Here is an 18,192-nt window from a genome sequence, read left to right on the forward strand (position 1 = left end):
CAGACAGTTTGAAAATAGGGAACATGAAGAGAGCTTGGGTAAGGTGTCTAGTTCCAAGAAGTGTGAGACCGAACAAAGAGGAAGTAAGTTTAAGGCCTGTTTACAGAGTGAGGTATTTAAGCACCTCACGTTGCACCTTGTAAACTAAGACTTGATCCTTAACTGTATTATTTTACTCATCTATGTGTTTCAGTATACTTAAGAACAATTACTAATATGTCAGGCACTGTGCTATATGAGGGTTTTCCATATCTCTTTTTTTATTAAATTTTTCAAACTATACAAAGGTAGAGAGAGTGATCAGTGAACCCCCACATACCCATCACTGCTATTAAAAAAGTATTACTTTATTTAACTCTCACCTCCACCCTCTGAGGTATTTATTACTCACCCATCTGAGAGAGGAGAAACAGGCTCAGATTAATTAATTAGCCCAAGTCGCCCAGAGAGTAAGGGGTGGGGCCAGCATTCAAGGGCCCTGACTCCAAAGCCCATGCTCTGAAGGCTGTAGTGCCTCCAGCTTGAAGTACTTCGTCCCTCTGGGTCCTCACGCGCACGTCACTCTTCTGCGCCTTCTCTTCTGCTATCTCACGGGAAAATATGAAGTGCCTTTCTTGTGACAAAGCCCTCTGTTCCTCCACTCGCAGGTCGCGTAGGGCATGGAGCTGGAGAACTATGAACAGCCCGTGGTTCTGAGAGAGGACAACGGCCGCAGGCGCCGGAGGATGAAGCCGCGTAGCGCGGTGGCCAGCCTGTCCCCCATGGAGCTCATCCCCATCGAGTTCGTGCTGCCCACCAGCCAGCGCCACAGCAAGAGCCCCGAGACGGCGCTGCTGCACGTGGCGGGCCACGGCAACGTGGAGCAGATGAAGGCCCAGGTGTGGCTGCGCGCGCTGGAGACAAGCGTGGCGGCGGACTTCTACCACCGGCTCGGCCCGGACCACTTCCTCCTGCTCTACCAGAAGAGGGGCCAGTGGTATGAGATCTACGACAAGTACCAGGTGGTTCAGACTCTCGACTGCCTGCGGTACTGGCAGGTGCTGCACCGGAGCCCGGGCCAGATCCACTTGGTTCAGCGGCGGGCGCCCTCTGAGGAGACACAGGCCTTCCAGCGGCAGCTCACCGCCCTCATAGGCTACGACGTCACCGACGTCAGCAACGTGCACGACGACGAGCTCGAATTCACGCGCCGCCGCCTGGTCACCCCGCGCATGGCAGAGGTGGCGGGCCGTGACCCCAAGCTCTACGCCATGCACCCCTGGGTGACGTCCAAACCCCTCCCGGAGTACCTGTCCAAGAAGATTGCCAACAACTGCATCTTCATCATCATCCACCGCAGCACCACCAGCCAGACCATCAAGGTCTCGGCCGAGGACACCCCCGGCACCATCCTCCAGAGCTTCTTCACCAAGATGGCCAAGAAGAAGTCTCTGATGGACATCCCGGAAAGCCAGAACGAACAGGATTTTGTGCTACGCGTCTGTGGCCGGGATGAGTACCTGGTGGGTGAAACGCCCATCAAAAACTTCCAGTGGGTGAGGCACTGCCTCAAGAATGGGGAAGAGATTCACCTGGTGCTTGACACGCCTCCGGACCCAGCCCTGGATGACGTAAGGAAAGAAGAGTGGCCGCTGGTGGATGACTGCACGGGAGTCACCGGCTACCATGAGCAGCTGACCATCCACGGCAAGGACCATGAGAGTGTGTTCACTGTGTCCCTGTGGGACTGTGACCGGAAGTTTAGGGTCAAGATCAGAGGCATTGATATCCCGGTCCTGCCCCGGAATACTGACCTCACGGTTTTTGTAGAGGCAAACATCCAGCATGGGCAGCAAGTCCTTTGCCAAAGGAGAACCAGCCCCAAACCCTTCACAGAAGAGGTGCTCTGGAATGTGTGGCTTGAGTTCAGTATCAAAATCAAAGACTTGCCCAAAGGGGCTCTACTGAACCTCCAGATCTACTGCGGCAAAGCTCCAGCACTGTCCGGCAAGGTCTCTGCAGACACTGCCGGTTCTGAGTCCAAGGGCAAAGCTCAGCTTCTCTATTATGTGAATCTGCTGCTGATAGACCACCGGTTCCTCCTGCGCCGTGGAGAATACGTTCTCCACATGTGGCAGATATCCGGGAAGGGAGAGGACCAAGGGAGCTTCAGCGCTGACAAGCTCACGTCTGCAACCAACCCAGACAAGGAGAACTCCATGTCCATCTCCATTCTTCTGGACAATTACTGTCACCCGATAGCCCTGCCTAAGCATCGGCCCAGCCCTGACCCCGAAGGGGACCGGGTTCGAGCAGAAATGCCCAACCAACTTCGCAAGCAATTGGAGGCAATCATAGCCACTGATCCACTTAACCCTCTCACAGCAGAAGACAAAGAATTGCTCTGGCATTTTAGATATGAAAGCCTTAAGCATCCTAAAGCATATCCTAAGTTGTTTAGCTCAGTGAAATGGGGACAGCAAGAAATTGTGGCCAAAACATATCAATTGTTAGCCAGAAGGGAGGTCTGGGATCAAAGTGCTTTGGATGTTGGGTTAACGATGCAACTCCTGGACTGCAACTTTTCAGATGAAAATGTAAGAGCCATTGCAGTTCAGAAACTGGAGAGCTTGGAGGACGATGATGTTCTACATTACCTTCTACAGCTGGTCCAGGTAGGGATACTGGTGTTATCAACAGAACCCTCCTGGGAAGGAATTTATTTGCATGCGCACAGGCACAGCATTCAGTTGTTCTCTACTGCCCTTTGTTCAGGGCTTTGTCATCAGTCAAAGCAGATCTGATGAAGCCACCTCAAAAAGCAGTAAACTGTTCCATTTACTTTTTTACTGTCTTTGAGGGTTTGCAGGCAAACATTTTAAAAACATTAGTACTTCACTTTTTAGGAGAATTGGCCCTGTGGGAATACTTTGTTCTCATTTATTATTTTAATGATAGATTTGACTTACTGAAGGCTTCCTTGTGCCAAGGCTTCAGGCAATTACCATCCTTTTTGTGTATCATCTCATTTAACTCTCCCAACAATTATAATGGAGGTCAAATTAGTGTTTGCATTTTACACATAAGGAAACTGAGGCACAAGAGGCTAAGTAATGTGCCCAAGGTCACATACTTTGAAAGAAGCGGACCAGAATCAAAACCTAGGATGTTTGACTCCATGCTCTGCTCTTTTCACTATTCCCCTGATACCCTGGATCAGTCCAGTGTCTGCATGGTGTGGGCTAGACAGAAACAGTCTTACTCTCTGCCTGTGTTTATTACAATCCATGGACTAACATCTCATATCTGAGTTGAATCTGAAAGCTCCTCTTTTTAGACAGGTATGGAATGGTGTTTCCACACCAGTTCTCATGACGTTCCCTGGAGTCCTGAGAAACTAAGTGATTTGCTTAAGGTATAGCTAGGGAGGGAAAGAAAGAAGAAGGAACAGTTTGCCTGTTCTATAGCAGTTCTCAAATTACATTGTACTGCTTGACAAGGAAAAGGAAGTAAAGGAATTGGACTAGAAATGCTGTTTTAGAGCACAGACCTGTTCATTCATTAATTCAACAACTTGTACTGAGAAGACTGGCATTAAATGAGTACACACACAAACCGATGTTTAATACCAAATTGTGACAAATGCTTTGGGGAAAACTGCAGAGTGCTATGAGAAAACAGTCAGGGATGCAGGGGACACTTAATTTACACTGAGGGACCCAGGGACAGTTCTAAGTAGGTGATGTTTGACCTGAGATATTTAGGATTAACTAGGCTAAATTTTAGACGCTAAACAGTCTAATCATTCTCTATATTTATAGGAAGTCCTTGGAGTTTTCTGATAAGCATTTTGGATATTACCAACTTTAACTGAATCTTTACCTTCCCATTAGTCAGATACGTTAAATACATTATTTGACCTTTGCTTTCATCTATTAAATATATCCAATATTTTTTCTACCCACTAGTTCAGATACTGGCATAACACTAAAGAATTTTAGAATAATTAAGATCTTTAGTTTTCTAGTTCTCCATAACAAAAACAGAACAAATTTGCCTGAGCTCTGTTCCAAATCACAAGGCTACCATGAATTTTCACAAAAAAACTTTGCAGAATTGACAAATGAATAGTGTTCTTCTTGGAACTGTTTTAAATGAGAGAGGTCAATAAATAATATTAACATTGAATTTGTGGTCTTAAATTTATAGAAGAGTAGTCATTTGTAAAACTATTTGAGACATCTTCAGCTCATGGTTAAATGACTCATTCCAGATCAAAATGGTGTCTTAGTTGAGATCTGCATTGTCTTTAGAGAAGTGAAACATGAAGAAGGTCAGAAAGACGCATATTAGGGTTAAAAACGTAAAACATTTCTAAATTGAGTACTGGTGGCTAAATAACCACATTCTCAGAATTAAGGCCTTAGATGCAGCTACAAGGGCACCCATTTGACCATACCTATGAAAAGCTCTTTTGAGAACATGGGTATAATTGAAACATTATGAAGTCAATAGTGATCATTTTCTAACTGGAAACCAAAGTAAGAATTGTAAATCCTACCAAGAAGCCCTCAGATCCTAAAATGTAAATTAGAATGAGAATTTCTTCTGTTGCTTGGAAAAAAAGATAGACCATTTCTATTTATAAAGGGAATACTCCTAGATATTTAATTTTAAGCCATTCTTCATGTTTATATATGACATCTATCTTCTAACTTTATTTATGCATGTATAATAATCCAAACAATATTTATTAGTCTTGCTAATTTAAAAATTATTAACTATTTCAAACTTGCAGAAAAGTACAGAGAATAATATAACAAATATTCATGCAACCAAGATTTAATCATTTTTTACATTTTATTGGTTCTTTTTCCTCAGTAATAGAGCTGTCACCTAAGTCAATATTCTGTACATTAGCCAAGTGGTACGAAAACTACTAATCACTAAAAATGAAGATCAAATTCAACCCAAGGAAGCATATAAAATCAGGGATTTTTGGACAAAACGCTCTGTATATACCATAGGGTGGCAGGGTGGTAGTGATTGCTCTGTGTAGATTGATCTAGGCCAGTTGTTTACTTGCAGTGAGAAGCCAAAAAGGGAAGCTATCGGACTTTTAGGATCTTCACATCTAACAAATACTTTTCTCTAACATGTACTATACATTTCTCTCCACTGTCCATTTTCTTTCTCATAACCTCACTTTCCTTCTACTTTGTAGATTTCTTATAGCCGTCTCCATCTTCCCCCTCCACCCTTCCAGTAAAACCAGTACATCTTTAATTGGAGCAAATGCCCTCGCCTCTTCACCTTCCCAGCTGTCTCAAAAAAAAAAAAAAAAAAGGCCGGGAGCGGTGGCTCACGCCTGTAATCCTAGCACTCTGGGAGGCTGAGGCGGGTGGATCGCTCAAGATCGGGAGTTCGAGACCAGCTATCACACATGATTGTGAGTCAGTTCTGGCCTCTAATCCCAGTTCTGTTATCAGCTACTCTATGATCTCAAGCAAGTGGTTTATTCTGGTCCCAAGTGTCTTCGAAAAGAGAGGAGCTGAACTGGTGAGATTCTTATCACTCTGGCCATAAAGACCCTCTAAGCAGAACACCAGTTTCTCTGGTTTCCTCTTGCTGATGCACCTATGAAGAATGCAGTCTTACAAATGCTAATGTGTTCCTCCTTTAGGCTGTGAAGTTTGAACCATACCATGACAGTGCCCTTGCCAGATTCCTGCTAAAGCGTGGTTTAAGAGTAAGTACTTCCACTTTGATAATAGCGTGAAATTTTAAATCGACAGGCATTGACTGGTAGACTTACAGCATTAGTCATAATAATTTTAACCTTCTTGTACTTACCCTCAGAACAAGAGAATTGGTCACTTCTTGTTTTGGTTCTTGAGAAGTGAGATAGCCCAGTCCAGACACTATCAGCAGAGGTTCGCCGTGATCCTAGAAGCCTATCTGAGGGGGTGTGGCACAGCCATGCTGCACGACTTTACCCAACAAGTTCACGTAATCGAGATGTTACAGAAAGTCACCATTGATATTAAGTCACTCTCTGCCGAAAAGTATGATGTCAGTTCCCAAGGTACAGTGGCTTTATTTTCTTGGTTCTCTTTTCAAATGCCTTCATCTCCAAATGCCTGTAATTCTTTCTGGAAGCCAAGTTGCCTCTTCATAAAAGGCAGCCAAGAACACATTCTTTAGTATTTTGTCTGCATGGAATAAGCAAATTTAAAGTTCTCCTTTTACAAATTAATAATTTTTTAACTATATGTATATGCTTAATGATGAAGTTATGACAATAGATGTTAAACTCTTTGAAAAATTAAAAAGCATTATGCAGATGTAAGATATATTCTTTAAGAACAGTTCACACACACACACACACACACACACACAAGATTATTTCTAAATCTTTACCTTTTTCTCTGCATCTTTGAATATGTGCATATGGTTTCCAAGTTTTCAGTCTTTTCAAGCAATGAATTACTGAGAGGCTATTTTAAATTTTTTACATTTCTTGATATATACATATATATCAGAATATGTATATATGTATGTATATACACACACAGTTGGTCCTCCATTTCCATGGGTTCTGCATCTGTGAATTCAACCAACCACAGATCGAAAATATTTTAAAGAATTGCATCTGTACTGAACATGTATAGACTTTTCTTGTCATTATTCCCTAAATAATACAGTATAAGAACCAATCCCCCATGGATATTGAGAGATGACTGTATAGATATATACATATCTCACAGTTACACACACACTACCTCCTCTCTGAAGCCTTTTTCAGTATCCTCTATCCCTACCCTAAGAAAGCTTGTCCTTGCCCTAGGAATATTAATCACTCCCTCTTTGTATTCCCATAGGTTTTGACTAACACTACATTAAATTAAAGTCATTAACATATCTTTCTGGTCTGGCAAATTGTATGAACCTTGAAGCCAAAGGATATCTCTTTTTCATTTTTATGTACCTGGACCTAGCACTGTGGCTCATTATATAGATACTTACTGATATACTCATCCAGTATTTTAAACTTCTGAATATTTTAAATTTCTACTTTTTCCCTTTGATTCTTTTTCACTGTGTCAGTAATGCTATCTCCTAAAAATGATAATGGTAATAGTAATCTTACTTTTATTTTTGTTTTAAGAAAGGGAAGCATTTGTACTGACCTCCATTCTATCTGTTATCCAGAGGGTAATTTTTAATTTATGTATTTTGCCTTTAAAATTTTGAGGCTGTCGCATCTTCTCTGCACAACCTAACCTGCTCTTTCAAAAAGAGTTTACAAAACCCTAACCAAATTTCATTTGTTATTGTCTTCAAATGTCTGTTCCCCAAATCAGATGGCAGTTTAAAGTTTCAAATTCTGCTGGAAAGAAAACTATAGTATTGATTCCTTAGCATTACCCTCAAAACATCCTTTACCCGATCATATTGGCATCTGCGTGCCATCCCACATGTATTCACATATTTCTGTCCCATTGTAGTATGTGTACATGGTTGTGTTGCTCATGGTAAGCCTGACTTACCTCACCACTTCAAATGGGTAGTTCCTCAAAGGCAAGGCCCTACCCTCTTTTCTCCTGCACCACACCAGAACAAATACATAGAATGCTGAGAATAAGTATGCTCCCAGGAAGTGTTATAGATAATATTGATAATTTCTTGGACTCACATCATTCTTATGTACTTTTGACAATTACAGTTATTTCACAACTGAAGCAAAAGCTGGAAAACCTGCAGAATTCTAATCTCCCCAAAAGTTTTAGAGTTCCATATGATCCTGGATTGAAAGCAGGAGCACTGGTGGTAGGTATCGCTTGGATGTCTCCATGTGGTCTTTTTCTCTTGAAGATGTCTAGCATGCTTTCCAGGGCCCAGTCCTTAAAAGCTAATGTTTGTGTAGAGACAGGGAAGCTGGAGAGTCTGTGGATGGCCTTCTATCAAGCTCTTGTCTAATCATAGGCTACTAGAAACCTCAGCACCAGGTAATTTCCGTTTTATATTGTTTTAAATCAGCTTATTGAGGTATCTTTTACATGCAATAAAATTTGTCCATTTTCGTGTACAAGTCAATGAGTTTTGACAAATGTATGTATGCAATCATATAACCACTATCACTGTCAAAATAGAGAACATTTCCATAGAAAAGTATAGAAAAAGTTCTCTTATGTCCCTTTGCAGTTTGTCCTTTTCCTCTTCACATTCTCCACCTTGAGCAATAAATCTACTTTCTAGCATATAATTTTGCCTTTTCAAGAATTTTATTAAGTGGAATCATGCAGTATATAGTTTTACATCTGGGTTCTTTTACCTTGCATAATGCTTTTAAGATTCATTCATCTTATTGTATGTATCAGTAATTTATTCCTTTTTTAGACTGAATAGCATTCCCTTGGATGGATATGCCACTTTTGTTTTTCATTCATTTTTTTTGAGTAAATATTTAACAGTGAGATAGTTGGGTCGGATGATAAGTGTGTTTACAAGATACTGAAGAACTGTTTTTCCAAAGGGGCTGTACCATTTAAATTCCCACCAGCAATGTATGTGAGTTCCAGTCGTTCTACATCCTAGCCAACACTTGTTATTATCAGTCTTTTTAATCTTAGCCATTTAAATAAATGTGAAGTGGTATCTTACTGTTGTTCTTATTTGCATTTCCCTAATGATGTTGAACAGCTTTTTGTGTGCTTATTTTCTTCTGCTGAAAATTTTCTATTCAAATCTTACACCCATTTTTAAGTGGGTTGCCTTCTTATTTTTATTTATGAGAGTTATTTATATGAACTGGATACAAATTCTTTATCAGGCATACATGTTACAAATATTTTTTCACAGTCTGTGGATTGCCTTTTTATTTTTTTGGAAATATGTTTCCAAAAGCAGAAGGTTTTAATTTTGATTAAGTCCAATTTAAAACTTTTTCTTTCATGGTTTCTTCTTTTAGTGTCTTATCTAAGAAATCTCTGTCTAATCCAGTGCTTCAACCTGGGGTGATCTCCCTGTCCTCCAAGGACCGTTTGGCAATGTCTGGAGACATTTTTTCATTATTATAACTGGGATAATGTTACTGGCATCTAGTGGGTAGAGGCCAGGAAAGCTGCTGGATATCCTATGAGGTACAGGATGGTCCCCCATAACATAAATTATCCAGCCCAAAATGTCAACAGTGCCAAGGTTAAGAACTCCTGGACTAAATGTGATGAATAGTTTTTCCTAGAAGTGTTATGGTTTTAACTCTTACATTTAAGTCTATGATCCAGTTTCAGTTAATTTTTGTGTGTGGTCTGAGATAAAGATCAGAGTTCATTTTTATGTGACTCTCCAGATTTTCTGGCACCATTTGTTGAAAACGCTATTCTTTTCCTGTTTAATTACCTTGGCACCTTTGCCAAATATCAACTGACCATATATGTGTGGGTCGATACCTAGATTCTCTGTTCTGTTCCATTGATCTAAATGTCTGTCCTTATGTCACTACCACACACTCTTGATTATGTTCAAATAACAAATGACTTCATGTATGTGGACTTACACATACAACAATATACTTCCATTAACTCCCCCGCATCTTTGTACTACTTTTGTACATTTCATTTTTATGCATTTCATTTCTACATATGTTTTAAATACATTATTATCTTCACTTTAAACAGTTAAAAATAGATTTAACAGGCTTCATAGATTAATTTTTTATTATTTATCCACGGTATTTACCGTTACTGAGTACTCTTCACTGCTTTATATACATCCAGATTTCCATCTGGCATCACTTCCCTTCAGCCTTTGACATTTTCTGTAGTGTAAGTCTGCTGGCAATGAGTTCTTTCAGATTTGTTTACCTAAAAAAACTCTTTATTCTGGCCTGGTGCGGTGGCTCACGCTTGTAATCCTAGAACTCTGGGAGGCTGAGGCGGGAAGATTGCTCGAGGTCAGGAGTTCGAGACCAGCCTGAGCAAGAGCTAGACCCTGTCTCTACTAAAAATAGAAAGAAATTAGTTGGACAACTAAAAATATATAGAAAAAAATTAGCCGGGCATGGTGGTGCATGCCTGTAGTCCCAGCTACTAGGGAGGCTAAGGCAGGAAAATATTTTCCCTGAATATAGAATTCTAGATTGACTGTTTTTTTTTTTTCTCTCTCAGTAGCATTTTCTTCTGGCTTGCATATTTTCTGATGATACAACTGTTATTCTTATCTTTGATTCTCTTTACATATGTCTTTTTTTCCACAGGCTGTTTTTAAGATTTTCTTTTATCACTGATTTTCAGCAATTTGATTATGATGTGCCTTAGTATGGTTTCCTTTATGCTTAGTCTGCTAGGGTTTATTGAGCTTCTTGGATTTGTGAATTTATAGTCTATTAAATTTGGACATTTTTCAGCCAATATTTTTTTGTTCCCTCTTTCCTCTCCTCTCTGAGACTTCAGTTATAGTATTTTAGACTGTTACACTGGGGATTCAGTCTGAATTACTGTTCCAGGCAGTAATCTGGGGCAATTATAGGGCTCACCTCTTTTATCTTCCTTTTTTCAGGGGTCACATACCTATACTATCTGTTGTCCAATGTCTGAAAAGAGTCGTTTCATATATTTTACCTGGTTTTCTAGTTGTTAATGGCAGAAAAACAACTCCTGTAGCAATGAGTTAAGCCCCTAAGGAAATTTCCTCCCTTGTGTGTTTGATTTTGTATACAATGATCAGCAAGCTGGCCCGATAGCAAAAGCACCAAATATCCACTGTCCATTGTTTAGAGATTGGTAGGTATTATGATATATTAATACAGCTCCAAATTGTGTGTGTGTGTGTGTGTGTGTGTGTGTGTGTGTGTTTTAAGACCACATCATAGTTTTGATCCATGGTGAACTCATCTTTGGCCAAATCTCTTATGCTTTTTATTTTTAATTGGGTGACTTCTAAGCCACATTTCCTCTACCTTGACTTTATTTGAATGTGTGAGGGGTTTTCTTGAGAGGTTGTTAGACTTAAGTGTCAGATTTTTCACTTATTTCTGTTAAATTTCATCTTGTTGGATGTAGCCTATTGCATCTGATTCTGTAATAATGGTGTTTTAGACATTGTATGTTAGAACTCTTTTCAAATTAAATCTTAGGAGGAAGCCAAATATATAAACAGATAATGGCGAAGTTGCTCTCTATTAAAGGGGCTATGAGAGTTCCAGAATTCTGTAAAAGTGGGGCATAGAGAGTGTGGGATCTGCTGTACCTCTTAGGTACTTCCGCTGACTCTTACAGTTCCTTGGAACATAGTTTCAGAGCCACTGGTTTAAGTGTTGTGAATTTGCTCACACATAGCATTTCTAGATTTGATGAGAATACCTTCTGTATTTTCACCCAAATATTGAAAATGATTTTCCAGCTATGACTTTGTCCTGGTTGTTTATAGTGATGCTTTGCAAGAGAATTGCCAAGTGTCTCCACCACGTATATTGATTATTCATTGCATGTAGGAAACATGTGACCGCTTTCTTACAGATTGAAAAATGTAAAGTGATGGCCTCCAAGAAAAAGCCGCTGTGGCTTGAGTTTAAATGTGCTGATCCTACAGCTCTATCAAATGAAACAATTGGAATTATCTTTAAACATGGTGACGATCTGCGCCAAGACATGCTTATTTTACAGGTATGCTAATGCTAAAGAGCTGTTTTCAGTTATCTGAAAAAATACTTCTGTAGTAGATCTAAACCATGCCTTCTACTGATTCTATTCTGTTCTCTTCTTTCATATGATGAACAGTGATCCAAGATTACATAATAGAGTTTTCTCCTGGGGAACATGGCTGTGGACCATTAGATATGCAGTATAATGAGCATCACAGTTCTGTCCATTTCTTCCAAGATGCATATCCAACATTCCTGAATAGCCAGATATACTTCCCTCACCTAACTTCTTTTTATATACCCCATCCCAAGCTTGAAAACATATAATATAGCCTATTTGCACCAGCACCCACTTTATTCCTGTTTATAGACATGTCTGCACACCCATAGGCACTCTACTTAGATGTGTCTCCTCTGATACACATACACAAACTCAAGTGAATGAGTTGATGGGAAGGAGAGAGAAGATTATCAGGTAGGTAACTGGTGAAATCATGCAGGAAAGTGAGGAGAGTGAACATATTATTAGAGCAGAAGGTGAACAGTGAAGGTATCAGTGCTAATTGTTTTCATATTTTCTAACATTTCTGGATAGACTTTAGTTTCACAAATCTGTAAAGTAGTATTCTCCAGATTATAGTTTTCAACATTGTAGAAATAGTAATTTCTAAAACTTAATATGGTTTATTTAAAAAAGACAAACCACATTGATTTAATGGTAGCCTATTTAAAAACTGGTCATGTTTCCATTCTAAGTTTCTGTTTTTACTTATTTCTATTATGAAAACAATAATACCTTTGCTTTACTTCCATTTCAAGAAAGGTATGTGTATTTTCCAGGAAACCTTTTAGAAAAGAAAAAAAGAAATCCTTCAAACCTTTTACAAGTTTATTAAATTTCAAATAAATCTGTAGAATCTTTTGAATTATTTGAAGATGGGTGCTTTAAAAATACAAAAATCCCTCTGTTGTTCCTCTCAAAGTTTTCCCTTTCCCCTTATGTATTTTGTTGTATTTATTTATCATAGGCACACAGTTTGGCAGCTAAGGACAAGTTATTTAAGCTCTTTAAGCCTTTGTTCCTTCACCTGCAGAATGGGAATAATAATCCTACCCACATTATAGGGTAATGCAAGGATCACACATAAAATAGCCCTCAGTAAATGTTAACTATCATTACTACCATTTTTGTTATTGCTGCTCTGGTTGTAGACTTAGAATGGTAAATATGTATAAGAATGTTAGCGTTATTGTGGTAACATATACATAACTAAAGTTGAACATTTTAAACAGAGAGATGATGAACAATGGCTAAACCCTACCCCAAGAGCAGAGCAATTCACTTATCCTCTTCCCTAAGGTACATTTCAGGTACCGAAATGAACAGGCTTGCAAAGAAGGGAAATTTTAGAGTGCCGGGTTGATCAGCAAAAGTACAGTTGTCACTTACATATTTTACGGCTACTTCTATATTTTGTGTTAGCAGATAAGATTACTATTTTTTAAGGGAGAAGACAAATATATTAAATAAATATATATACTCATAATAGAAACATTTCTGTGTTTTGATGCCCAGATTCTACGAATCATGGAGTCCATTTGGGAGACGGAATCTTTGGATCTGTGCCTCCTGCCATATGGCTGCATTGCAACTGGTGACAAAATAGGTATGTGGTTACCTCAAAAGATGAATATACCACTCAGCTAGTTTTAAAAGATTACAATTCCTTCAGTGTAGGCACTTAGTAACTAAAACATCACAATTATAATCTATATAAAAAGGAAGAAAACATTTCCATGCTGGTGAGTGTGACTCTCAATTTAATATGGATATGTTGAAAATACATGAACACATGATTCAAATCCTTGTGACCATACATGGAAATGATTTTGGTTTCGTTCCCTCCTCTTTCCTTCTCCACCTCTAAACTTTAACTCATTTCGTTACACATTAAACTTTTCTCTCACAAATAACATTTAAAAATAGATGGAAAGATCTGTCACTTATTTTAATATTCCAGAATTCACATTATCAAAGCTATTACACACTCCACTCTTAGGTACTTTTATAGACATTCAACATTAGTTTCAATCAAACATATGTTTATTGAAGTTTCTGATTTGAAAGATTTGAGAACTACAAAACCATTTACATCTGACCCTGTAATTTAAAAAAGGAAAAGGCACAAATTGCCCTGTGAAGAAGGATATGCTCAGCACATAAATGCTTTCATTTATTACTGTTCAAAACCAGCCCTTTCCTCTTGTCACTCAGGGCTGTTGAAAGCATATCCCACACAACTTGCCTACCTTCCTTCTTTTCTTTCTCTTCCTCTTAAGAAAACCAACAGCCTGGACCTGAAAAATAGCGGGCTGGTTTTTAAAAATCAAAAATTAAAAACAAAACCTCTGCCTTCCATTCAACAAAGACATAGACATTCCTCCTCTGGGTCAGGCGCTAGGCCCCAATCTCCATCAAACTGTGCATCCTCACATAGGAATGATCGAGATCGTGAAAGATGCCACGACAATTGCCAAGATTCAGCAAAGCACGGTGGGCAACACGGGCGCGTTTAAAGATGAGGTCCTGAATCACTGGCTCAAAGAAAAATCCCCTATTGAAGAAAAGGTGAGCTCATGCTTTTCCTTACTTTAAAGACTCCTTACGAGTTGTCATATTGTCATTTAGGTAGCAATAATGGTTGCAGGTTTTCAAAAGACCTACCAACGTCTTGCCTCCTGACATATTGGTAAAGTCCTTTAGTCACAAAATGAAGGGGTTTTAAGAGCTTTCCCATGGTGGTGACATAGCAGATCTGTGTAAAACAGAGGTGCTCAGTTCAGGACTCTGGGAGCATTTGCTTCTCTTTTGATTATCAGGCAGGCTTTGCTTAAAATTTGGTTCTGTAAAATAATGTCGGCAATTTTTATGGCTATCTATTTTTGTTGTTCAGCCGAAAGATTTAGCTACCATGTATAAATTCTTTCCTACCTGGGAAATACAAAATACCCGATAACGTAATTTATAATTTACTACTGCACTCTAATCTAAATGGTAAATCATGGGTGCTGAAAATGTCAGTTCCACCATTCCTCTGCAGTGCATATGCTGAATCCTTCACAAGCTGTGTGGTTAGGCTGTTTGGCTGTCGTTTCAAGTTCTGCAGCACAGGATTAGCACTTCTCATTTGCATGGTGAGCAGCCTTTTGGGGAGGAAATATAATTAGTAGCACTTATTAATCTGTTATACATGTGGATTTGTGAACCCATGCATACTCTAAGCGGTCACAAACAAAACATATGTTCACAAACGAAGGAGAAAGTACTATGGGTTCTGTATAGTTGTTGGCAAGTGGTGCGTGGGGAGGAAGCGAACCCTTTCATTAAATTATTGTTGCCCTTTGACTCTCGTTTTCCCCGCGTGCTATTGTGATCCACTGAGTTTTCACCTAAAACATAAGCAGAGCGATGAGAAAGTTGGCACTTAATAGATACATAACACTAATGAAATCAGACACAACTAACCTGCTCTCTGAAAATGGCTTCCAGAACAATGTCTTTTTGCAAGTCATTTATAGATTCATGCTGCTTTTTGTAGTTAGAAGACAAGTAATATTCAGATGCATTTTAATTAGTTTCAGGCAGCAGTGGAGAGATTTGTTTATTCCTGTGCAGGCTACTGTGTGGCAACCTTTGTTCTGGGAATTGGCGACAGACACAACGACAATATTATGATCACAGAGACAGGTGAGTTTACTTACTGCAGAATGATTTTCTTATTGTGGCAAAATATACATAACATAAACTTTACCATTTTAACCATTTTTAAGTGTACAGTCCAGTGGCATTGAGTATATTCACATTGTTGTACAACTCTCACCACCATCCACAATTTTTTCATCTTCCCCAACTGAAACTCTGTACCCATTAAACGTTAATTCCCCATTATCCCTCTTTCCAGAGCAGAGTAATTCCGAAATGCAGTTTAAGGCTGGAGCACATATTTAGAAGTCATTATTCTATAGGGACCCTGATGCTGCCATCACCCTAGAGAGACCACCTGCCTTGAGGACCGAGGTGTGAGTGAGAAAAGAAGAGGCAGGAAATGAGAGTGAAGAAGGCAGAGTTAGAGAGACGGCTGGGAAACTAGGAGAGGGTCATATCCCAGAAGCTGGCGAAGCTGGGAGTGACCACCAGTGTCAGATGTTGCAGAGCAGCAGAAAGAACTCGTAGATATCCTTGAATCTGAACTGTTTTGTTTCCCTAACCCACCAGTTTCAGCGGTTTGCTGTTCTCTCTGACAGTGGTTAGTAATGGCCACCACACCATGAGATTTTTCTCTATGAATTTGGACCATTATATGAGTAAATTCTGGGCAAAGCACCAGAGGGGGGCCAACTGCTCACTCCCTGGGAGAACCAGAAGAGAGAATGCACGTATGGACGATAGAAATGGTACAGGGCTAAACAAATGAGAAGAGATGATGGCAATTGTGGTGGTGATGCTTGTAGTGGCAGAAATTGACCCAGGGGAGACTCATGATTTATTTCCATTGTGCTACTCAGAAGAAAAAGGTGAATGCCCCTCTCCCACCCAAGCAGAATGAAACATCAGTCTGTCCTGAGTTACTTAAAGAGCGTAAGAGAGTCATAGGCATAAAGATGACATACTGCCAGAGAGTTTTGATTTATGTTTCTAAGAATAATTTTGAGATGCGAATTTTTTATGGCATTTGGCTGTCATGTAAAGAACGCCAGACGAATATCAAAAACATACTTTGTTCAAAGAATGCTTTGTGGCTACTACTCTTGATACACCTGCTAAGCCAAAAAATATCACAAGCTGACAAAACATTGTAAAAAAAATGCTCTCTCACCCAAGGTAGCTCATTTTTAGGCAACTTCAAAAATATTTCAAGAAACAAAGAAAGTTTATTACATGTGCTTACACCAGTTTAATGATATCAGACATTTTCTTCTCTTAAGGAAACCTATTCCATATTGACTTTGGACACATTCTTGGGAATTACAAAAGTTTCCTGGGCTTTAATAAAGAGAGAGTACCATTCGTGCTAACCCCAGACTTCCTGTTTGTGATGGGAACCTCTGGAAAGAAGACAAGCCCACACTTTCAGAAATTTCAGGTAAGCCAGCTACCTCCCTCTCCATCACCTGCTCAGAACACCACCCCAGCAGATGGTGCCTGCAGCACACAGCACCCGTCACCTCTTGCTCCGCTTGGAGGCCTGTCTAGCCTCCATCCCACTCCTTCTAGCATGGACAACCCGATTCCTTCCGCAGGTGCAAAATGATGCTTCTCAGTAATCCTCCCACCTAATACCAAACAGCAAGTGAAAGTATTCCATAAGCAGTGGGACTGCCAAATAGGGAACACCAGGATGGCAGTGCCACTAAAGAGAGGGCTTTAAGGAAGGGCACCTGGTGAGCACTGTAGCCACTAGATGTTTATCTATTCAAGACCTCAGCTAGAAGCCTCACATTTTACACATATTTTTCAGGATTCTCAAACAACTGTGAGCTTCTCTTGATTTTTGCTACAAGTGTACATTTATCACATAAACACAGGGAATTCATGTCACATCACTTATGCTTGTCTCATTTTTGTAAAGCATAGTCCCCTCCCTCATTTCAAATCTTGTCCACTTAGCCACAGATTCTACCAAGAGCTCTGGCTTCTCCTGCTTAATCCTGTATACAAGCTCTGACATGAGTCTACCCATCTCCCGGGGAGTGTTCAGTTTCTACTTGCTTTTCCATTCCTTTCTGGACTATATGCAGTTTTGCCTATTAAATATCTCAAACACCCAACAAGAAAATTTCATACTTGCAAAGTTAATAATTATTAATAAACACAATTCAGAGGAGTTGTAAGTGCTACTGTAATATGCCTGTTTTATGGCAATACAAACACAAAACAGAGACAAAGAGTAATTATTTTATATGTACATTTGCCTTGGGTGCCCTTTAAATAGCCACCTCCCTTAGTACATCCTACGTAGGCTCTGCACTCCACATCTCAGGAACAAGTCTTTTTCCTGAGTCTCTCCTTGAGTCCAGTGTACCCTTAGATGACACAGGCCTCAAAGTTTAGTGGAACAGGAACTAGGACGCATTGTTTTGAAACCTGTCTGTTTTGTTTGTTCTCCTGGCTGTTTCTCAAGTTGATGATTACAAGACTGACCCTCCCACTGCTCCAGTGGTGTCAGGGAAACAGAGATCTCTGTGTCCAGATCATCTTGGGATTTTTAGTGTATGTTTTCTGCATAAACTCAATTGGGTTTCAGACTGTTTCCAGGGACTTGACACATTTCAGTCCTGTTTTTCTTTAAAGTTAAAAATCACATATTTTGACAAAACTTCCTGGAAGAGAAAAACGATTCTCAAAAAAAAAAAAAAACCCTGGAAGAATTTCACCAAGCGGGGGAAACACTCAGTTCTCTTTTCCTGGAAGTGGGACTAGCTTCGGACAAACACAGCAGCCATAAACTACAACAAAGAATCAGACAAACGCAAAGAGTTTGGCTTCACTGACAGGCTCTCCTTTCTGT

General features: G+C 39.7%; 1 protein-coding gene across 1 annotated transcript in view; it reads left to right on the forward strand.

The window, feature by feature from the left end:
• The first annotated feature begins 659 nt into the window (after positions 1 to 659).
• The window catches only part of PIK3CG (phosphatidylinositol-4,5-bisphosphate 3-kinase catalytic subunit gamma), a 29,714-nt gene continuing 12,181 nt past the window's right edge, over positions 660 to 18,192 (forward strand). The window contains exons 1-9 of the mRNA XM_069461988.1: positions 660 to 2,654; positions 5,663 to 5,728; positions 5,839 to 6,064; positions 7,706 to 7,809; positions 11,499 to 11,645; positions 13,200 to 13,290; positions 14,122 to 14,252; positions 15,260 to 15,371; positions 16,610 to 16,767. Coding sequence (XP_069318089.1) covers positions 660 to 2,654; positions 5,663 to 5,728; positions 5,839 to 6,064; positions 7,706 to 7,809; positions 11,499 to 11,645; positions 13,200 to 13,290; positions 14,122 to 14,252; positions 15,260 to 15,371; positions 16,610 to 16,767 — 3,030 coding nt within the window. The remainder of the gene's footprint in view (positions 2,655 to 5,662; positions 5,729 to 5,838; positions 6,065 to 7,705; positions 7,810 to 11,498; positions 11,646 to 13,199; positions 13,291 to 14,121; positions 14,253 to 15,259; positions 15,372 to 16,609; positions 16,768 to 18,192) is intronic.

The sequence above is a fragment of the Eulemur rufifrons genome, chromosome 29 (genome assembly GCF_041146395.1).
Source record: "Eulemur rufifrons isolate Redbay chromosome 29, OSU_ERuf_1, whole genome shotgun sequence".
NCBI lineage: Eukaryota > Metazoa > Chordata > Mammalia > Primates > Lemuridae > Eulemur > Eulemur rufifrons.